We start from the raw sequence: 19,297 nt of genomic DNA on the forward strand, positions 1-19,297 counted from the left end.
CATTAATTTTCTAAATATTCTTTTGTAATAGTTTAAGTGTAAACTTTAAGTCATTTCTTACTGGTTTTATCACAAACTGCATTTGTTACCTCTTTGATTTGGTTGCTTTATCTGATTAGGTGGGAGTCCCCTCTCATTCTGCATGGTGTGGGCATGGATTGGTAGTTACATCTCAGAGACTGCTTTGGGCTTATAAGGAATAAGGATAAAAGTGTCCCTAACCCTGACCTCAAGGCTTATTTTGCCATAATGTAATACTAGTGTTTCACTGCTAGTATAGGCAAAATGCTGTAAGAGGGAAAATGAGCAGGTTCTGAAATTCTCCCTCATTCTCAGGGAGACTGAGACTGCCCCTCCAAGAGCTATAGCTCTGGATCATGAATGATGAGTGTGGTACCTAGGCTAAACACCTGGTTTGCTGATTTCCTTCAGCACTTTAGAAAGAGGAAGATAGAAGAGAAATCAATCTACCTGTTAAGAAAAATTCACAGTATTTATTTAAAAGATTATTTATTTTTTTAATGTTGTAAACATAACACCCCTGAATCTTTTGATAAATATAATTTAATTCCTGATAATACTCCTCATAATAGTATAGCTCAAGAATGTGTATATTAATAGGTCTCTCTGTTAGAGGAACAGTGTGGTATCAATATTGGCACTCACCCTTAAGTCATGGTGTATTTCTGCGCGAAGTAGCATTTTTAACTCAAATGTTCACAGAATAGCAATTTTACATGTGAATAGAAAGGGAAGGAAATGTTGGGAAGACATATGAGTCTCAGTTTTGTACTTTTAATATCTTCCAAAGCACTGGATACTTAAAGTGTTATAGAAAAGGAAAATTATTTTCAGTGTACTTTAAGGAATGGTGTCATATGAGTGGCTAGTTTAAGATGTGGATCTTTAGATGATGGATGTTTTAATGTTCTAATCTAGAAAATTTATACATGTGGAATACTTCATTTTTTGACACTGTGGGTAAATGAGACTACTACATTTGATAATATCACTTAATATGTGTGCTTAATAACAAAATACTGTCTTGAATGCTGTTACGTGCTGCTTATCTAACAGAAGTGTTTTTCTTCTAGGTTCAAAAGATGTTGTGATAAAGGCACAGGTTTTAGCTGGTGGTAGAGGAAAAGGAACATTTGAGAGTGGCCTCAAAGGAGGAGTGAAGATAGTTTTCTCGTAAGTCATGTTTTTTTAAAGCAAAATCATTATTAAAGAAAAAGATATATTGTAAAAATTGCTCCTTATTATTGAACTGATGAAAATGCTGAAATTTAAATATTAAATGAGATAAAATTTTGGCTGTCATGTGCTTTTGTTTTCCTCAGTTGGAGGGGAAAAGAATTTGAGTTCTTTTTCTTATTTCAGTCCGGAAGAAGCAAAAGCTGTTTCCTCACAAATGATTGGGAAGAAGTTGTTTACCAAGCAAACAGGAGAAAAGGGCAGAATATGCAATCAAGTGTTGGTTTGTGAGCGAAGATATCCCCGGAGAGAATACTACTTTGCAATAACAATGGAAAGGTCATTTCAAGTGAGTAATTGTAGACATGATACTTTAGGATGATTTTATTACATTCAGTTTCAAAAGTTGATTATTGCTATTTCTATGGGAAGGATTAAAAAAGGTATAATCCATAATCTATTTGTATGTGTCATGAGCACAATTTTTATTTTTGTGTCATTAAAAAAAAGCATGGTTAATGCCATAAAATTTAATATATAATATTGTGGTGATAAAAGCTATAGGCAAAACTTTGCTGAAATAGAATCCACAGGACTTCTAAATTGTAAATTTGCAAAGAGCAACTTAAATGCTCTCAGATTCATCTCCAGATTCCCTAGACTGAGAAAATAATTTCTAGCAGAGTAAAATCTAATAAAGACAGTTTCTGAACCCATTAAAAGAATGTGTTTCCATGGCTTCATCTTCTTTTTCAACCTTTTGGTGTTTTTTTACAGTTTGGGGTTTATTTCACTAGCTGATTTGGTATTTGGCAAGTTGAAGGGTGACATTCACTAGCAAACAATATGATTCTAGGGAGCATAACCCTAGCTCTGCTCTCCTCTCTTTATGGAACCTAAAATACTAGCATTTAAGGCATCCGGGGAAGAAGAAGACCTTTCATAGACCCGTTGCCATGGAGAGGGCATTGATAATCATTTTATACTCTAATTATTTGGCTTTTTGAGTACATTAGTTACACTAAATGGGCTGAATCTTTGTGCTGTATACCTTGTTTTTCCAGGCAAGTTGAGTACGTATTTGGAAGTCCTAGTAAGGATTTGATGTAAATTAAATTACACAATCACACAATGAGTAATACAACAAAAATTTTAAGAATAATGCAATTAGTTTTTGTATATAAAACATCTTTTTAAAAAGCTATTTTCCATACTGTGATTTTTTTTTTCTTACAGTTAATTACATATTCTGGTAAAGTTTGAGTGATATTATAAAGTGTCTTTCATAACTTAATTTTTACAAGAAAGTATTTCTTAAGGTATAACACTAGATGGTAGTAAAAACCCACTCAGGATATAAGATAAAAGACATTGTTTTATTTGTAAGTAATATGTTTACCATTATAGGTTTCTCTATATGGTAGAATTTAGATTTGTAAGTTATTTTAGACAATAACCTAATATATTTTACACATTTATAAAAATTACACTTATAAATTCAGTTATTTTCATTACGTTTTCTTTTCCATTGATGTTTTATATCAACATCTTTCATTTTGTTATTTTGTTTTTACTTTTTGTTATAGAGATAGGAGTCCTATAACGTTGCACATTCAGAGTACCTCATTTTGATTGGAGTAAATATAGCAAACTGAATATGTGTTATTAAAGATCTAAATATAATACACTGACTATATTTTATTAAAGATATAGCATTGGGGAAAAGAACCAAATTTGAATTCATTTTAAGAACTTGAATTTTTAGAGAATTATTTGAGTCTCATTCAGAAAGATGTTTTCATTTATATTACATAGTTGTAATAATTCAGATTAAAAATTTGATAGTACCAGTAAAACCATTTGGTCAGATGTTCTTTGATGCTGTCATATTAGACCAGTGTTAAGAGTTGGCTGGTGTTACTTTTTGGATTATGACAAGCTCTTGTGGGAATCTCTATTAAATAACAAAAAATCAGCTATTTAAACTGAAAAGAGAAGAGCATTTTTGATTGAATTAAAATTCTGTGTATAGGAGTCAACTGATCATAAAATATTGATTTTGTTCCTTATCTGTTTTTAGGAGTGAGTCATAGGCTCTATTGGTCTTCTTTAGTATGTGTGAAATCAGGAAGCTTGGGCAGATATATATCATATTTACCAGATTTGGTATGCCAAAAAATCAATTTAAGTAGCTCCTCTGTTTTGGCACTTGTTAAAAATTAGATTTCTTAGCATTTACCCAGTGCCTGTTGGGTACTTTTGGGCTGAGACAAATCTAATTTAACAAATCACATTTGCAAAATATTTTCATTTATTTTTCTAGTAAAATATTGGAATCTGCTGTAAATGAATGGCACATTTAACTATGTCAAGTTGTTTTTACTTTCCTTGGAATAGATATAAAATGTGCCACAAGAATTCCAAATTTTATTTCGCATACTTATATTGTTTTTAAAAAAGGTCTTTATTTTATTAAGTGACTTATTTAAAATTCAGACCTATTTTAAGGCAAATTTTTTTTTGTGGTACTAATGAGAAGAGGAATTTAGGTTAAGGAGAAAATAGCATTATTCATTTATTTGAAATTACAGCTATTTGTTAGAATTTAATTATTCTGAACATTTATTACTAAAATTTAAAAGTTAAAACCAAATCACTTAAACAGCATTCATTCAGCAGTCACGACCAAATGCAAAACTATAGTCATTATTTTAACTGATTTATATTTACTTTTGTAAGCTTTCTTCTGACCAGCTGTCTACAGTTTGGGGGTTTCTTTCTAATTGGTTGGGAATTAGTACAGAGAAGGGCTGTTCACTTTATTTTATGTTATTTCATATGGTTTTTTTTTTTTAGCCTTCCCCCCGCCGCCCCCCAACTTACAGCTAACTCTTGGAGACCTAATCATTACTTTAATGAGGATTTAATATTATCTTTTTTCCCCCAGACTTTTATGTGGCTTTTTATTTCTCTTATCAGTATATATTAAAGAAAAGTAAAACTAAAATAAAATGTTCAAATATTTTAAATGTTTGTTGGTTTCTACCTCTTTTGTTGAAAAAAAACTACATTTTAGGGTTATCTATTAGTTAAATTTACCTATGTTCTACTTCAGTAGCATGCTGTTAGTTTGCTGTTAGTTGAACAAGCTCTTCATAAATGAGTCGCCTCCCCCTTCCCACTTTAGATCTTTGTAAAAGCTCTAGCCTTGCTAGAGAGGATATGAAGAATACCTTTTCATTTGAAGCTTATAGAAGAACTAAAAATTAGAGTATAATTTCAAACATTTCTCTTTACTTAAGCTTACTACTTTTCTTGAGGCTGAGAAGGCACAGTTAATTCTTTAATTAAAAATTTGTCTGCTGTATATGTTGTAGTGAGTTCTGACACCAAGTACCCAGAATTGGACCAAACCTCACAGGTTAAGGGTATAGTCCTCCACATGCCTGTGTTCTCTTCAGACACCAGCCTCAAGTTTTGGGTTCCTTGGGTTACTCTTAATGCCCACTAGCTGGCTAGAGATCTACTTTCTGTTTTTAAGAGTTTGACTGTTGTAGATATAGTCAAACCTCATGTAAGTGGAATCATGCAGTATTTGTCTTTTTTGTGACTTGTTAATTTTACTTAGTGTAATGTCCTCAAGGTTCATCCATGTTGCAGCATGTGTCAGGATTTCCTTTTTAAAATTTTATTTATTTATTTTTATTTTTTATATTTTTCAAGTTTATTTTGAAAGAGTACACATGTGGGGCACCTGGGTGGCTCAGTCGGTTGAGTGTCCGACTTCGGCTCAGATCATGATCTCAGTTTGTGAGTTCGAGCCTCACGTCAGGCTCTGTGCTGACAGCTCGGAGCCTGGATCCTGCTTCGGATTCTGTATTTCCCTCTCTCTCTGCTCTTCCCCTGCTCACATGCTGTCTCTCTCTCAAAAATAAGTAAAGATTAAAAAAAAAAAATTAAAAAAAAAAAAAAAAGAAAGAGTACATGTGTGAGTGGGGAAGGGGCAGAGAGAGAGGAGAGAGAGAATCCCAAGTGGGCTTCATGCTGTCAGTGCCAAGCCTGATGTGGGGCTCAGTCCCATGAACTGCTGAGATCATGACCAGAGCTGAAATCAAGAGTCAGGATACTTAACTGACTGAGCCACCCAAGTGCCTCACGATTTCTATTTTTTTAAAGGCTGAATGTATTCCATTGTATGTGCATATATATAGTTTTTCTTATTTTCTTTATTTTTCATCTCTTGATGGACATTCAGGTTTTTTCGTCCTGACTATTGTGAATAATGTTGCAGTTAATGTAGGTATGCAGATGTCTATTGAGATACCATTTTCAGTTCCGTTGGATATATACCTCAAAGTGGGATTGCTGGATCATATAGTAATATGGTGTTTAATTTTTTGAGGAACCTTGATACTGTTTTTCACAGTGGTTCTACTATTGTACATTTCTACCAACAGGGCACAGGAGTTCAATTTTTCCACATCCTCACTAAATGCTTTTTTTTTTTTTTTTGACAGAAGTTATTCTAACGGGTGTGAGGTAATATCTCACTATGGTTTTGATTTGCATTTCTTTAATGATTACTGATAATGAGCACCCCTTCATATACTTGTTGGCCATTTGTATATTGTTATGAACTGACTGTTTATCCCCCCCACCCCAATTCATATTTTGAAGCCCTAAGCCCTAATGTGATGATATATGGAAGTGAGCCTTTGGTAATTAGGTTTATGTGAGGTCATGTTGCGACTATGAGGTGGAATGCTGCTATAACAAATAGATAAAAATGCTGAAGTGGCTTTGGAACTGGGTAATGGATGGAAACTGAAAGAGTCTTGAGGTATGTGGTAGAAAAAGCTGGGGTTATTGTGGAGGGACTTTGGAAGGTGATTCTGGTGAGGACTCAGAAAGAAAAGAGCTATAGAGAAAACCTCCATCTTCTTAGAGAATATATAAATAGTCACGAATAGAATGTTGGTAGAAATATGGGTAGATATAGATATGGAAAGATCATTCTTTTGCGGTCTCAGACTGAAATGATGAATGATGGAAAAAAGGTGATCCTTCTCACAATGTGGCAAAGAACTTGGCTGAATTGTGTTTATGTTCTAGCGTTTTGTGGAAGGTAGAACTTGGGAGGGATGAATGTTTAGCTGAGGAGATTTTTAAGTATCGTATTGAGGAAGCAGCTTGGTTCCTTCTGACTACTTATAGTAAACTTTGAGAAGAGAGAAACAAATTGAACAAGGGATTGTTAAGCGAAGCAAAAAGATATCAGAATTTAAAGATTTGGAAAATTCTCAGCCTGCCTAAACTCCAAAAACTAAGAAAGCTATTTGGAAAAGAATATGAAGGATGTGGCTGAAAAACCATTTGATAAGGAGATTAGTATGAGTATGAACCATGAACTGTGAGAAATAAATGCCTGTTGTTTAAATCACCCAGTTTACTGTACTTTGTTATGCTACCATAAGCTGATGAAGATCTGCATCTTCTCTGAAGAAATGTCTATTCAAGTCCTTTGCACATTTTTAAATTGGATTGTTTGGGTTTTAGTTATTGAATTGTGGTTCTTTATATATCCTGAATATTAATCTCTTATCGTGCATATGGATTGCAGATATTCTCCCGCTCTGTAGGTTGCCTTTTCACTCTCTTGATTGTTTCTTTTACAGTGTTGAAGTTTTGAGTTTGATTTAGTCCAGTTTGTCTCTTTCTGCTTTTATTGCTTGTGATTTGATGTCTTATCCAAGAAATTATTGCCAAATCTAATGTCATGAAGTCTTCCCCCTGTTTTCTTCTAGGAGTTTTGCTGTTTTAGATCTTCCATTTTGGTCTTTAATCCATTTTGAGTGAATTTTTGTTTATAGTGTAAAGTAAGGATCATCTTCATTAATTTGCACATGGATATTCAATTTCTCCAACACCATTGTTGAAGAGACTATCCTTTCCCCATTGTGTAGCTGTGGCACATTTGTCAGAGACCGTTTGACCAAATATGAGGATTTATTTCTGTGTTTTCTGTTTCATTGGTTTATATGTCTGTCTTTATGCCAGAACCATACTGTTTTGATTACTATAGCTTTGTTATGTGTTTGAAACTGGGAATTATGAGGCTCCAGCTTTGTTTTTCTTTTTCAAGATTATTTTGGTTATTCAGGATCCTCAGAGAGTTCATATGAATTTTAAGTTTCTTTCTTTTCTTTTTTTTTTCTATTTTTTCAAACAAGGGACAATGGAAAAATACCGTATTGGGAGAAAGTGCTAGTAGGGATTGCATTTAATCTGTAGATTGCCATGGGTAGTATTGGACATTTTAATAATATTAAGTCTTCCAGTCAGTGTCTTTCTGTTTATTGTGTCCTGTTTAGTTTCATTCAGCACTGTGATACAGTTTTCCTTGTACAAGTCTTTTATCTTTCTGATTAAATTTATCCTATTTTATTCTTTTTGATGCTATTGTAAATGGGATCATTTTCTTTAAAAAAAAATTTTTTTTAACGTTTATTTATTATTAAGAGACAGAGCATGAGCATGTGAGGGGCAGAGAGAGGGGGAGGCACAGAATCTGAAGCAGGCTCCATGCCCTGAGCTGTCAGCACAGAGCCCGACACAGGGCTCGAACTCACAAACTGTGAGATCATGACCTGGGCCGAAGTTGGATGCCTAACTAACTGAGCCACCCAGGAGCCCCGGGATCGTTTTCTTAATTTCCTTTTCAGATTGTTCATTGTTAGTGTATAGAAATGCAAGATATATTTGTATGTTGATTTTGTATCCTGTGACTTTGCTGATTTCATTTATTAGTTCTTAAACAGTTTTTTGGAGGTTCTTTAGAGTTTCTATATCCAAGACCACATTGTAAACAGAGGTAATTTTACTTCTTCCTTCCCTGTTTGGATACCTTTTATTTCTTTTTCTTGCCTGATTGCTCTGGCCAGGACTTCCAAATATCATAGTGAATAAAGTGACAAGAATGAGCATCTTTGCCTTTCTCCTGATCTTAGAAGGCAGCTTTCAGTTGTTTGCCATTGAGTATGTTGGTTGTGGGTTGTTTATATATGGCCTTTATTATGTTGAGGTAATTCTTTGTATTCCTAGTTTGTTGAGTGTTTTTATAAAAGGATGTTGATGTTTTTGAAATGATTTTTCTGCATCAGTGGAGATGATCATGTAGTTTTTGAACTTGATTCTGTTAATGTGGTGAATTATTTTGATTTCTATAGGTTGAAACATCATTGCTTTCCAGGAATAAATCCCATTTGCTCATGATATATAATCCTGTCAGTGTGTTACTGAAATTGGTTACTAGTGTTTTGTTGAGAGTTTTTGCATCAATATTCATCAGGGATGTTGGTTAGTAGTTTTCTTGTGGTATCTTTGTCTGGTTTTGGTATCAATGCTGACCTCGCTGAATGGGTTTGGAAGTGTTCCTCCCTCTTTAATTTTTTGGAAAAGTTTGAGAAGGATTGCTATTAGTTCTTTAAATATTTGGTGAAATTCTTTAGTGAGGTCATTTGGTACTGGGCTTTTCTTTGTTGGGAAGTTTTTAATTACTCATTTAATCTCCTTGTAATATATCCAGATTTTTTTTTTCTTCAGTACTCATTTTTGGTCTATTTTATGTGTCTAGGAATTTATCCATTTCTTCTAGGTTATCCAATTGGTTGGCATGTAATTATTCATAGTAGTCTCTTATCCTTTTTGTTTCTGTGGCATCCATTTGTAATATCTTCTTTTTCACTTCTAATTTTTGTTACTGTGTTTTTTCTTTTCTTAGTTTACCTAAGGGTTTGTAAATTTTGTTGATCTCTTCAACAAACCAGATTTTAATCAGTTATTTCTGTTCTATTTTATTTATTTCTGCTCTAATCTTTATTATTTCTCTCTTTCTGCTAACTTTGGGCTTAGTTTGTTCTTTTTCTAGTTCCTTGAGTTATTAAAAAAAATCCATGAGCTGGCTGCTTTTCCCCAATTTGTGAGAGCTATGTTGGCTTCTTTCTTCAGTGTTATATGTTCTGTGGTGGTGCCCTAACTGCTGAGCTCTCGCAGGCAATTACAATATGCTTTTCCCAGTCAGTTTTCTAAGTTAGGTAAGACAGAAATCAGTTCCTTCAATAGTCCCCTGAAAAGCAAGAATGTTGGATGCATATTCGACTTTCCCTTTTCCTTCCCAAGGGAGAAGCACAGCATTGGGCTATTTCTCTTGATCTTAAGCTGTGTCAATCAATGTAGGGGAGGGGCTGACTTGGATGAAATGAAATGGCTTTTTTTTTTTTTTTTTTTTTTTTTTTACCTGTTTCATTGCAGTTGAACCTAAGGTACTACAGTTTCCTAACTGGTTTCTGGCACATTCCCATAAAGAGATTGACTCTCCTAAAAAGGAATAAAAAATTCAGATCATATAATATTAAGTTAGTGTTTCTGTGGGAGAACGAGTCTAGGGCTTCCTGTTCTACCATCTTGGTGAATCTGATGTCCACAGTTTTTTGGGGGTGCTTTAGTAAATAGGTATGGTGGATTAAATCACTGACCACTTTGTTGAGCTTAAACTCCAGGACCCCTTTCCTTCCAGAAGGTTGGGCTGATATCATGTGGCTCAAAGCTCCAAACCTCTAAATCACATTGTTTGCCTTTCTGTCCTTTGCATGCCTCTGCCTTCCTGAGTCATCTCCTTTGTATTAACTTGGGCCTACCATGAGTCACCTCATTAGCATAAACTCTAAGTTGTACTGGATGGTTTAAAGGTGCTTTTCAGACATTGGGGATAAAGGCCAGCCAAATTCTTTATTACACATGCATATTGAAATCTAATCACATAATGTAAAATTTAAAGGGTGCGAAGATGTACAAGGAAATATCAGTCTTCCACCCACCCCTGTTTCTCAGCCCCCCAGTTTTTCTCCATGGAGGCTGGTACTATTTTTTAAATCATTTTTTTTCACCTAAGTAACAGTTAATTCCCATAAAAAGTAGTAGGTTTTTCCCCCCTTTGGCTATTGCTTATTTTGAGGATTTGAAGGACTGTTTTGTTCTCCAAACAGTAATGAATACATTTATGTGAATGAATCCTTTACTTTAAATCTTGAAATGAGTTTGTTACTGAAACACACTAGTTCCTGGGATAGAAAAGTGAAAATAATCTTTTGCTTTTGTTTTTTTCCCCATGAAAGTCATGCTTTCTTTTCTCCTGGATTAAGAATACTATGTTCATTGTAAAAAAATTTGAGGGGGGAGAATAGTGACACATAGGGTAACAAAAGTCTTACCATTTAATGTTTTCCCATCTTTTTTTGCAGTTTGTGTGATTATTGAGTGGTTGCACATTTAAACATACTTTATGTTAAAAAACTTCACATAGTTTTGGAAAACAGTATGCAGGTTCCTCAAAAAACTAAAAATAGAACTACCCTACGATCTAGCAATTGCACTACTAGGCATTTATCCATGGGATACAGGTGTGCTGTTTTGAAGGGACACATGCACCCCCATTTATAGCAGCACTATCAACAATAGCCAAAGTTTGGAAAGAGCCCAAATGTCCTTCGATGGATGAATGGATAAGGAAGATGTGGTATATATATACAATGGAGTATTACTTGGCAATCAAAAAGAATGAAATCATGCCATTTGCAACTGCATGGATGGAACTGGAGGGTATTACGCTAAGTGAAATTAGAGAAAGACAAAAATCATATGACTTCACTCATATGAGGACTTTTCAGATACAAAACAGATGAACATAAAGGAAGGGAAACAAAAATAATATAAAAACAGGGAGGGGAACAAAACAGAAGAGACTCATAAATATGGAGAACAAACTGAGGGTTACTGGAGGGGTTGTGTGTGGGGGGGATGGGCTAAATGGGTAAGGGACACTAAGGAATCTACTCCTGAAATCATTGTTGTACTACATGCTAACTAATTTGGATGTAAATTTTTTTTTTTTTTTAATTTTTTTTTCAACGTTTATTTATTTTTGGGACAGAGAGAGACAGAGCATGAACGGGGGAGGGGCAGAGAGAGAGGGAGACACAGAATCGGAAACAGGCTCCAGGCTCCGAGCCATCAGCCCAGAGCCCGACGCGGGGCTCGAACTCACGGACCGCGAGATCGTGACCTGGCTGAAGTCGGACGCTTAACCGACTGCGCCACCCAGGCGCCCCTGGATGTAAATTTTTAAAAATAAAAAATAAAATAAAAAAAATAAAAATAAAAAAGATTTACATAAAACCTCTAAAAATGTAAATCTACTAGGAAAAAAAAACCTCACACAGTTGAGAATAGAATCTAGAGTTTTATATCATTTTTTCCTGTATAACACTACTGAGATCATTTTCCTATACCTTAAATAATCTTCATTAGTATAGTTTTACCATTTCCTTGTTTTTGCATGTTTCCAGTTTTGTGCATAAATTAACAAATCTATTAGATTATTTTGCTTTAAGGTTTTTTTCTTGATTGATTTTAAGAGACTTAAAAGTTAATTATTTATTATTTTTATCTTATATCATTCATGATCATAGTCATAACTATTGTTTCAAGTAATTTTTACTGACTTGCAGTAGGCTAGAGCTTACAAAATTGACTTTTATTTATTAGACTTTTTAAAAATATCAGTATCTTTTTAAATGATTTTTAAAAATGTCCTTTAAACAATAGTTGTCCTTCAGTTCTTAGGAAAAATTTGTAGGTTATATTTTATATGTACATATTTATATTAACTTAATTTGGTATAAGTTTTGTGTATAGTTTTAATCTTTTTGTCTCACAGGTGAGCTCTTGTCTTCCTCTACTTTTTCGCTTCTTTTCCATTATTTCAGTTGAACATTTATAAAGGGGTACTGTGCAGGAGATGTAAGGATAAATTCTCAAGGAAATTTAAAGATAGGAGTGGGGAGTGACAGATACATAAATCTGATAGTGTGCATAAATAGGTTTTAAAATTTTATTGATGGGTCCAAAAATAAAATCTAGATGTTTTGGCTGTTTCCCCTCTTGCTAGGGTCCTGTATTAATAGGAAGTTCTCAAGGTGGTGTCAACATTGAAGATGTTGCTGCTGAGACTCCTGAGGCCATAGTTAAAGAACCTATTGATATTGTAGAAGGCATTAAAAAGGAACAAGCTGTCCGGGTATGTTGTATTCTGAAGAATTTCTACCTAGCTTTATTGGATAATTGTAATACTTAAAAAAAGAAAGAGAATTAACTTTGTATAAGTTAAGTGATTGACAAAACTTTTTTAAAAAACTTTTTTAGTGTCAATGCATGTTAATATCTTGTTTGAAATTGAAGCCTTTAAAGTATCTACAGTAGGGGTGCCTGGATGTCTCAGTCGGTTAAGCATCCAACTTCTGCTCAGGTCATGATCTCACAGTTTGTGAGTTCAAGCCCCGCATCAGGCTCTGTGCTGACAGTTCAGAGCCTGGAGCCTGCTTCAGATTTTGTGTCTCCCTCTCTCTCTCTTTCCCTCCCCCACTCATGCTCTGTCTCTCAAAAATAAAGAAATGTTAAAAAAATTTTTTAGAAGTATCTACAATATTTTCCTTATTTTAATACTTGTCTTTAAAAGGCAAGGATTATTTTAATTAGCCCCTATACCATTGTCATACCTAGTAAAATTAATAATTCTTTATAATCATTACCTACCCATTCATTCAAATTCCCTTGTCTTAAGTTTTTCATTTTTTTTCTTTTATAATTTGTATATAATTTCTCAGGCTAATTATCCTCTACTTATTGGTATTTGACTTTTTGCAAAAATCATATTCACCCTTAAAGAATTTAAGATTTGTATGAGAATTATAATTTGTATGAGTTGGGATCCATATAAGGTCTTTCATTGCTATTGGTTATTGTCTCATAGGTCTTTTTCTAATTTATAGGTTTTCTTTCCCTCGCTCTCTTCATCCTTCTTTCGTTTGTTGAAGCAACTGGGGTGATTATGGTTTATTGTTTATCATAGCCTGGATTTTACATACCCATGGTAGCATTTAATGTGTTCCAATCTCCCCTTTGTTTCCTGTAAATTGTATGGAATGGTAGGGACACTGTCTTATATATTCCTATAATCTGATTTTTTTTTGGAGGGAAGTGGTTGATGGATACTTTTGAGAATCTGATGAAAGCTATGGGCTTTTAGTGTCTGCACATAAACAATAATTTTTGCCTATACTTTAGTCTTCTGTACTGTCCTTTTTTGTGTGCTTCTTCCCCACTTTCTGTCCACCACCTTCTCCAAAAAAAAAAAAAAAACCCAAAAAAACCCAAAAAAAACCCCCCAAAAAAACCTAACCGTGAAGTTTAAAACCATAGCCTGTGAGAGTTGACTGGTAAGGTTGGAATACTGCTATTAAATTGTTTAGTTTGGATATGAAAAATAAGTGACCCATCTTAAAAGAAAAGTTTGAATGTTAAAGTTTGAATGAAATTAATGTGTATTAGTGGGAAACTCTGTCAAAATAAGCTTTATGATATTGAAGTACAGTAGAGCAAGAATTTTTGACTAGCACAAAAGTTTAAAGGAGATAGCGAAATTACCTTGGTAAAGTCATTGAAGCAAGATAATGGCATAAAGGTTTAAAGGGGACAGAGAGAGACTTGATTCATTAGGTAGTTATGTGAGAATGATGACTGGACAGTTAAATTTAGATGAGAAAGAATACTTGATTTCGAATAACACTTGAAGGAATAATCTACTCAGGTTATAGTTTTTTGAGTGAAGAGCAGAAATGCTACCTAGCACAGTGTTTGGCAAATTAATGTCTTTCTGGGTTGATCAGAATTCTGTTGCAATTCTCAAATATTTAGATCTAAAATGGTAGATTATAACCTAGTGAAAATCTTTCTTAATGAAATAATATTTAATTATTTCTCATTTATTTCATATTATTCTCTATATGAAATAAGTCTTAATTGAAAATGCCATTGTTTTTTTGGCTGATTATCCTCTTTACTTACTGGTATTTGACTTTTTGCAAAAATCATATTCACCCTCAAAGAATTTAAGATTTTCTGTAATTAAAATTCAAATGTATTGCAGCCTTAGATAGTAGTTAGAAAAGAGGAAAACCTCCTTCATAGTGTTCTTGACCAATTGCAGCAGTTAGAATAAATATATAGACACGTAGATTCTATATCAGTGGTTCAGAATTGCTTATGGAACTTCAAAAATTATGAAAGGCTTGGTCCACTGTAGGACTTGTAAACCAGAACTTCTAGTTTGGAACTTTGGTATGTGTATTTTTTAAAAAGCTCTTCAGGTATATATCTAGTTAGGAATCTCTGCTCAAGACTATACACCCCTCTATTAGAATAGAAGCTTAAGTAACTGTATCTTTTGGGCCTGTCTTATATTAGATACTCAGTAGATTTCTGAATGAATGCAGTTATACTGGTTTGACTGAATGTGTCCTAATTGCTTGGTAGACACTGTTCATAAATTACTTAAAAGGTAAAATCAAGTGATTTAATACTTTTGCCGTCATTTGGACCATTGGGATGGTCAGTCCACCTTTTATATGTCTTTTAATAAAATATAAGCCTCTTTCAGTTTAGGTTTGCCATAAGGCTTAGAGGCAATATGAAGGCAATGGAATAAACACTGGAACTGGAGTCTAGTCAGGACTTAACTTCTCTGAATCTTTCTCATTTGTAAAATGGCCATACTACTTGTCTTGTGGGAATTTTGAATAAAAAGTTTTATTGAACCATTTAGTAGTAGTGGCTGCTATTCCAGTCATTCATGTTTGACTACAAACAATTCATACTTATTATTTAAGTGATAAGCTAGAAGGTTTTCATTTACAGTAACTTAATGTTGATTGGACATACGCAACATACATATAATAAAGAGACAAATTGATTTCAGCTTGCACAGAAGATGGGATTTCCACCTAATATTGTGGACTCTGCAGCAGAAAATATGATCAAGCTTTACAACCTTTTCCTGAAATATGATGCAACTATGGTAGAAATAAATCCAATGGTAGAGGATTCGGATGGAGCCGGTAAGGGATCTTTTCCTTTTTATCAAACACTGATTCTGTATTTATCCACCAATTATATGCTTCAGTAAGGAAGTTGAACTCATAAGGAAGTGAACTCTTTCCTATGTAGAAACTTATTTTATAATAAATTGAATGTGAACAAATATGAAGGATAAACACCTATTAAAACAAACACTTAAAATGTATATTTATGTACACACAGGGAGGTTAAAGCTGCACTGTCCAGTATGGGGGCTACCAGCCACACGTGGCAATTAAAATTTATTAGAATATTCCTCAGTCGAACTAGTCACATTGCAACTGCTCAGTAGCCACATGTAGTTACCTTATCAGATAGCACACATACCGAATATTGCCATTATTGCAGAAAGTTCTTTTGGGCAGTGCTGATGAGAGTAATTAGTGTGGTAGTGAGTAAATGGCAGTAATTTTGAGGAACTAGCCCTCTTAGTCTCCCACAAGTTCCAGACTTTAGAGTTGTCATGGGTCTTTATTATACAAAGGGTAGAGTCTGGTACTTGCTTCCTTTTAATATTTCTATCCAACAGAGAAGTAAGATTAGCTTGTCACTTTGACACCTTTTCTTTTGCATGTATTTAAAGGAAAATCAGGGGCGCCTGGGTGGCGCAGTCGGTTAAGCGTCCGACTTCAGCCAGGTCACGATCTTGCGGTCTGTGAGTTCGAGCCCCGCGTCGGGCTCTGGGCTGATGGCTCAGAGCCTGGAGCCTGTTTCCGATTCTGTGTCTCCCTCTCTCTTTGCCCCTCCCCCGTTCATGCTCTGTCTCTCTCTGTCCCAAAAATAAATAAACGTTGAAAAAAAAAATAAAAAAAAAAATAAAGGAAAATCAGATTCTGAATGATCACACCTTCCATGTATAGCCATTTTAAAAATATAAGTTGCATTATTGTAGCCTAAATTTTTCTTGATACTTTATATTAACTGTATTACTTGATTTTGTTTCAAGTCACTTTGGATATTTTAATCTCTTAAGCATTTGTAGATCATCTTTTACTTGTATACTTTTAATTAGGTACATTCTTTATTATAGAAATGGATTTTTAGTTGGTCATTTATATGATTGTGTAAAGAAGAATGAGTAAATTCTCTTGTGATCATAGAGGTCATTTATAAAACTAAAAAATTTTTTTATAAAGAGTAAAGGCTGATGCACATTTTCAAAATGAAATGTTCAGTGAAGGAGAATTATTTGTATAAAAGTTTTTTTGTTTTGTTTTGCTTCTGTAATAATAACATTGAAAGCAAGACTCCTGAATTACTTTCAGCTGTGAAATTCTACAGCCATATTCTGTTGGTGAGGGAATGTCTTTGTTCTCTTAAAAACTAATTTTGTTCCCTTTGTATTTTAGTTTATCTTTTCTTTGTATGCATTTCTATATATTTTGAAGGAGTTTTTTTTTTTTTTTTTTTTTTTTTTCCTTTTCTGATTAAGGGCATTGTATTTACAGAAAATTTGCAAAGTACCAAGAAACATAGGTAGGTTGGAAAAACTTCCTATAACCTCATTACCTACCATCGTTTTTTTTTTTTTTTTCCTTAAAGTTTATTTATTATTTATTTTGGGAGTGAGAGGTAGAGAAAGCAGGGAGGGACAGAGAGAGAGGGAGAGAAAATCCCAAGTAGGCTCCACACTGTCAGCACAGAGCCTGACATAGGGCTTGATCTCACGAACCGTGAAATTTATGGCCTGAGCCGGGGTCAAGACTTGGATACTTAGCTGACTGAGCCACCCAGATCCCCCCCCCACCCCGCCACAAACATCCTTTTTAATATTTTAGTTCATTTCAGCCTGTTCTGTAATTGGGATCATATTGTCTATTCAGTTTATATCTTTCCCTTTTTAAACTTAAGACTACATGATAAAATTTTTGATGTTAAATATTTTTCAGTTTTTAAAGGCTTGTATATTATTTGTATATTATTTGTCTTTGCAGCCTTGATTAGCTTTTGCATAGATTCTTAGAAGTAGAATTTTGGGATTGAAGAGTAATGATATTTTAACATGTTTGATTATTGGGCCAGGATAATAACATTTTGAGATGTATTTTGCCAGATTGTTGTCTTGAAAAGTTGTTCTAACTTACAGAGTGTCCATTTCAATGCCTACTTGTGCCAGAAGTGGCTGTTATCTTGGTTTTAAACTCTGTCAAACTGCTAATCAGGACATGGTATCTTATTTTTCAATTCTTTGATTATTTGTGATGTTGAGAATTTTTCATGTTTATCGGACATACATTTTCCTCAGTAGACTGCAAAGTTTCTGTTGATGTCCTTTGGCAGCTGTGTTAGTTCCCAGTGGTTGCTGTAACAAATTACTACAAACTGGACATAGAAATCTAGGTTGATATGTCTTTTTTTGTCCTTTCAAATACTTTCTCCTCCCCATTCTTCTTTCTACTTCAGTATTACATGTTAGATAACATGATACTGTTTAACAGGTCACTCCCCCCCCCCCCCCCCCCGATTGGATAACTTCTGTTTATCTATCTTAAAGTCCATTGACCCATCTCTAATAAATATGTTGTTAAGCCCACCCAGTGAATTTATCATTTTAGGTGTTGTGCTTTTTAGTTCTAGATTTTTTTTTTTATAGTTTTATTTGCTACTGAGGTACCTATCTAGTCCTTTATTATGGCCATATTTTTCTTTAAATCCTTAAGCATATTTATTTATTTACTTATTTATTTATTAATATATGAAATTTATTGTCAAATTGGTTTCCATACAGCACCCAGTGCTCATCCCAAAAGGTGCCCTCCTCAATACCCATCACCCACCCTCTCCTCCCTCCCACCGCCCATCAACCCTCAGTTTGTTCTCAGTTTTTAACAGTCTCTTATGCTTTAGCTCTCTCCCACTCTAACCTCTTTTTTTTTTTTTTTTTTTTTTAAATCCTTCAGCATATTTAAAATAACTTTCACAGTCCTCTGATTTTAAATCTGGATCGTGTTGGGTTTGGTTTTTCTTGTCTCCTTTTTCTCTTTACCATTGGTCACATTGTCCTATTTTTCTTTCATGGATACAGTAATTTTTAATTGCATACTGGACATTTTGTAAAATACGGTGTAGAGACGAAATTCTTTTATTTTCCTCTGGAAGAATGTTGATTTTTATTGTTATTTGTAGTTAACTTAGCAGGACTTGAAACTTTGTCTCATGTTGGGCAGGCCTCTGGGCTGAAACCGATCACTTCTTTCAGCCTTTTATCAAGTACAGCAAGGAGAATGTTGCAGTTATATTGGGGTGAGGAAGGGATAAAGCACTGAAAGGTGAAGTTGGGAGAATTGACCTTCATATGAGTCATTTTGGTAGAGTGCTGGAAGTAAAACCTGATTAGAATGGGTTTAAGGGAGGATTGCAGGAGAAAAATGTGTACAATGAGTTTAGGCAAAGGGGCTGGCAGATGTAAATATTTTAGGTTTTGTAGGCCACGAATGGTGCTTTTCTTCATATTTTTGTTCTTCTCCTTCTTTCTTTTCCCTTCTTTGTTCTTCACAACCCATTAAAAATATGTAAAAATGTGAAACCCATTCTTTGCTTACAGGCAATACCAAATAGGCATAGGCCATATCTGGGCCATGGGCCATATTGTTTTTTTGCTGACCCTTGGTTTAAACAGACAATTTGTTCAAGGACTTTTGCTGTACATGAAGTGAAGGGTAAGGGGGAAGAGGTTGCAAAATATATTTTTCTTTCTTTTTTAAGGTGGGAAAAATAACAGCATTTTTGCAAGTTGTTGGGATTTAGCCAGTAGGTAAAGGGGGGGGGGCACTTTATAATGCAGGAAAGGTAGAATTGCCAGAAGAATGTGTCTGAGTAAGTGAGAGGGAGTGGGGTCCAGGGTGCAAGTGACGGCGTTAGCCAGGTGCATGGATGGTTAATTTTTGGCAATTTTAAAACAAATTTTAAGTGTTTTTGAAGTGGACTTTTTTTTCTCTTTTATCTGTTATCATCTGCCTAGGGTGGGTGTGGAACTACTAACTTTGATGGGGCAGTTTTAATTCCCAAATATTCTTTTTTAATAAACAGTTTGAATGCATTGTGAACATAAATTGAAATACTTTCAATAAAT

General features: G+C 34.2%; 1 protein-coding gene across 1 annotated transcript in view; it reads left to right on the plus strand.

The window, feature by feature from the left end:
- SUCLA2 (succinate-CoA ligase ADP-forming subunit beta) overlaps nucleotides 1-19,297 on the plus strand; it is a 45,567-nt gene that overhangs the window by 16,288 nt on the left and 9,982 nt on the right. Inside the window, exons 3-6 of the mRNA XM_047869703.1 lie at nucleotides 1,095-1,194; nucleotides 1,384-1,546; nucleotides 12,203-12,331; nucleotides 15,068-15,206. Coding sequence (XP_047725659.1) covers nucleotides 1,095-1,194; nucleotides 1,384-1,546; nucleotides 12,203-12,331; nucleotides 15,068-15,206 — 531 coding nt within the window. The remainder of the gene's footprint in view (nucleotides 1-1,094; nucleotides 1,195-1,383; nucleotides 1,547-12,202; nucleotides 12,332-15,067; nucleotides 15,207-19,297) is intronic.

The sequence above is a fragment of the Prionailurus viverrinus genome, chromosome A1 (assembly GCF_022837055.1).
Source record: "Prionailurus viverrinus isolate Anna chromosome A1, UM_Priviv_1.0, whole genome shotgun sequence".
Taxonomy (NCBI): domain Eukaryota; kingdom Metazoa; phylum Chordata; class Mammalia; order Carnivora; family Felidae; genus Prionailurus; species Prionailurus viverrinus.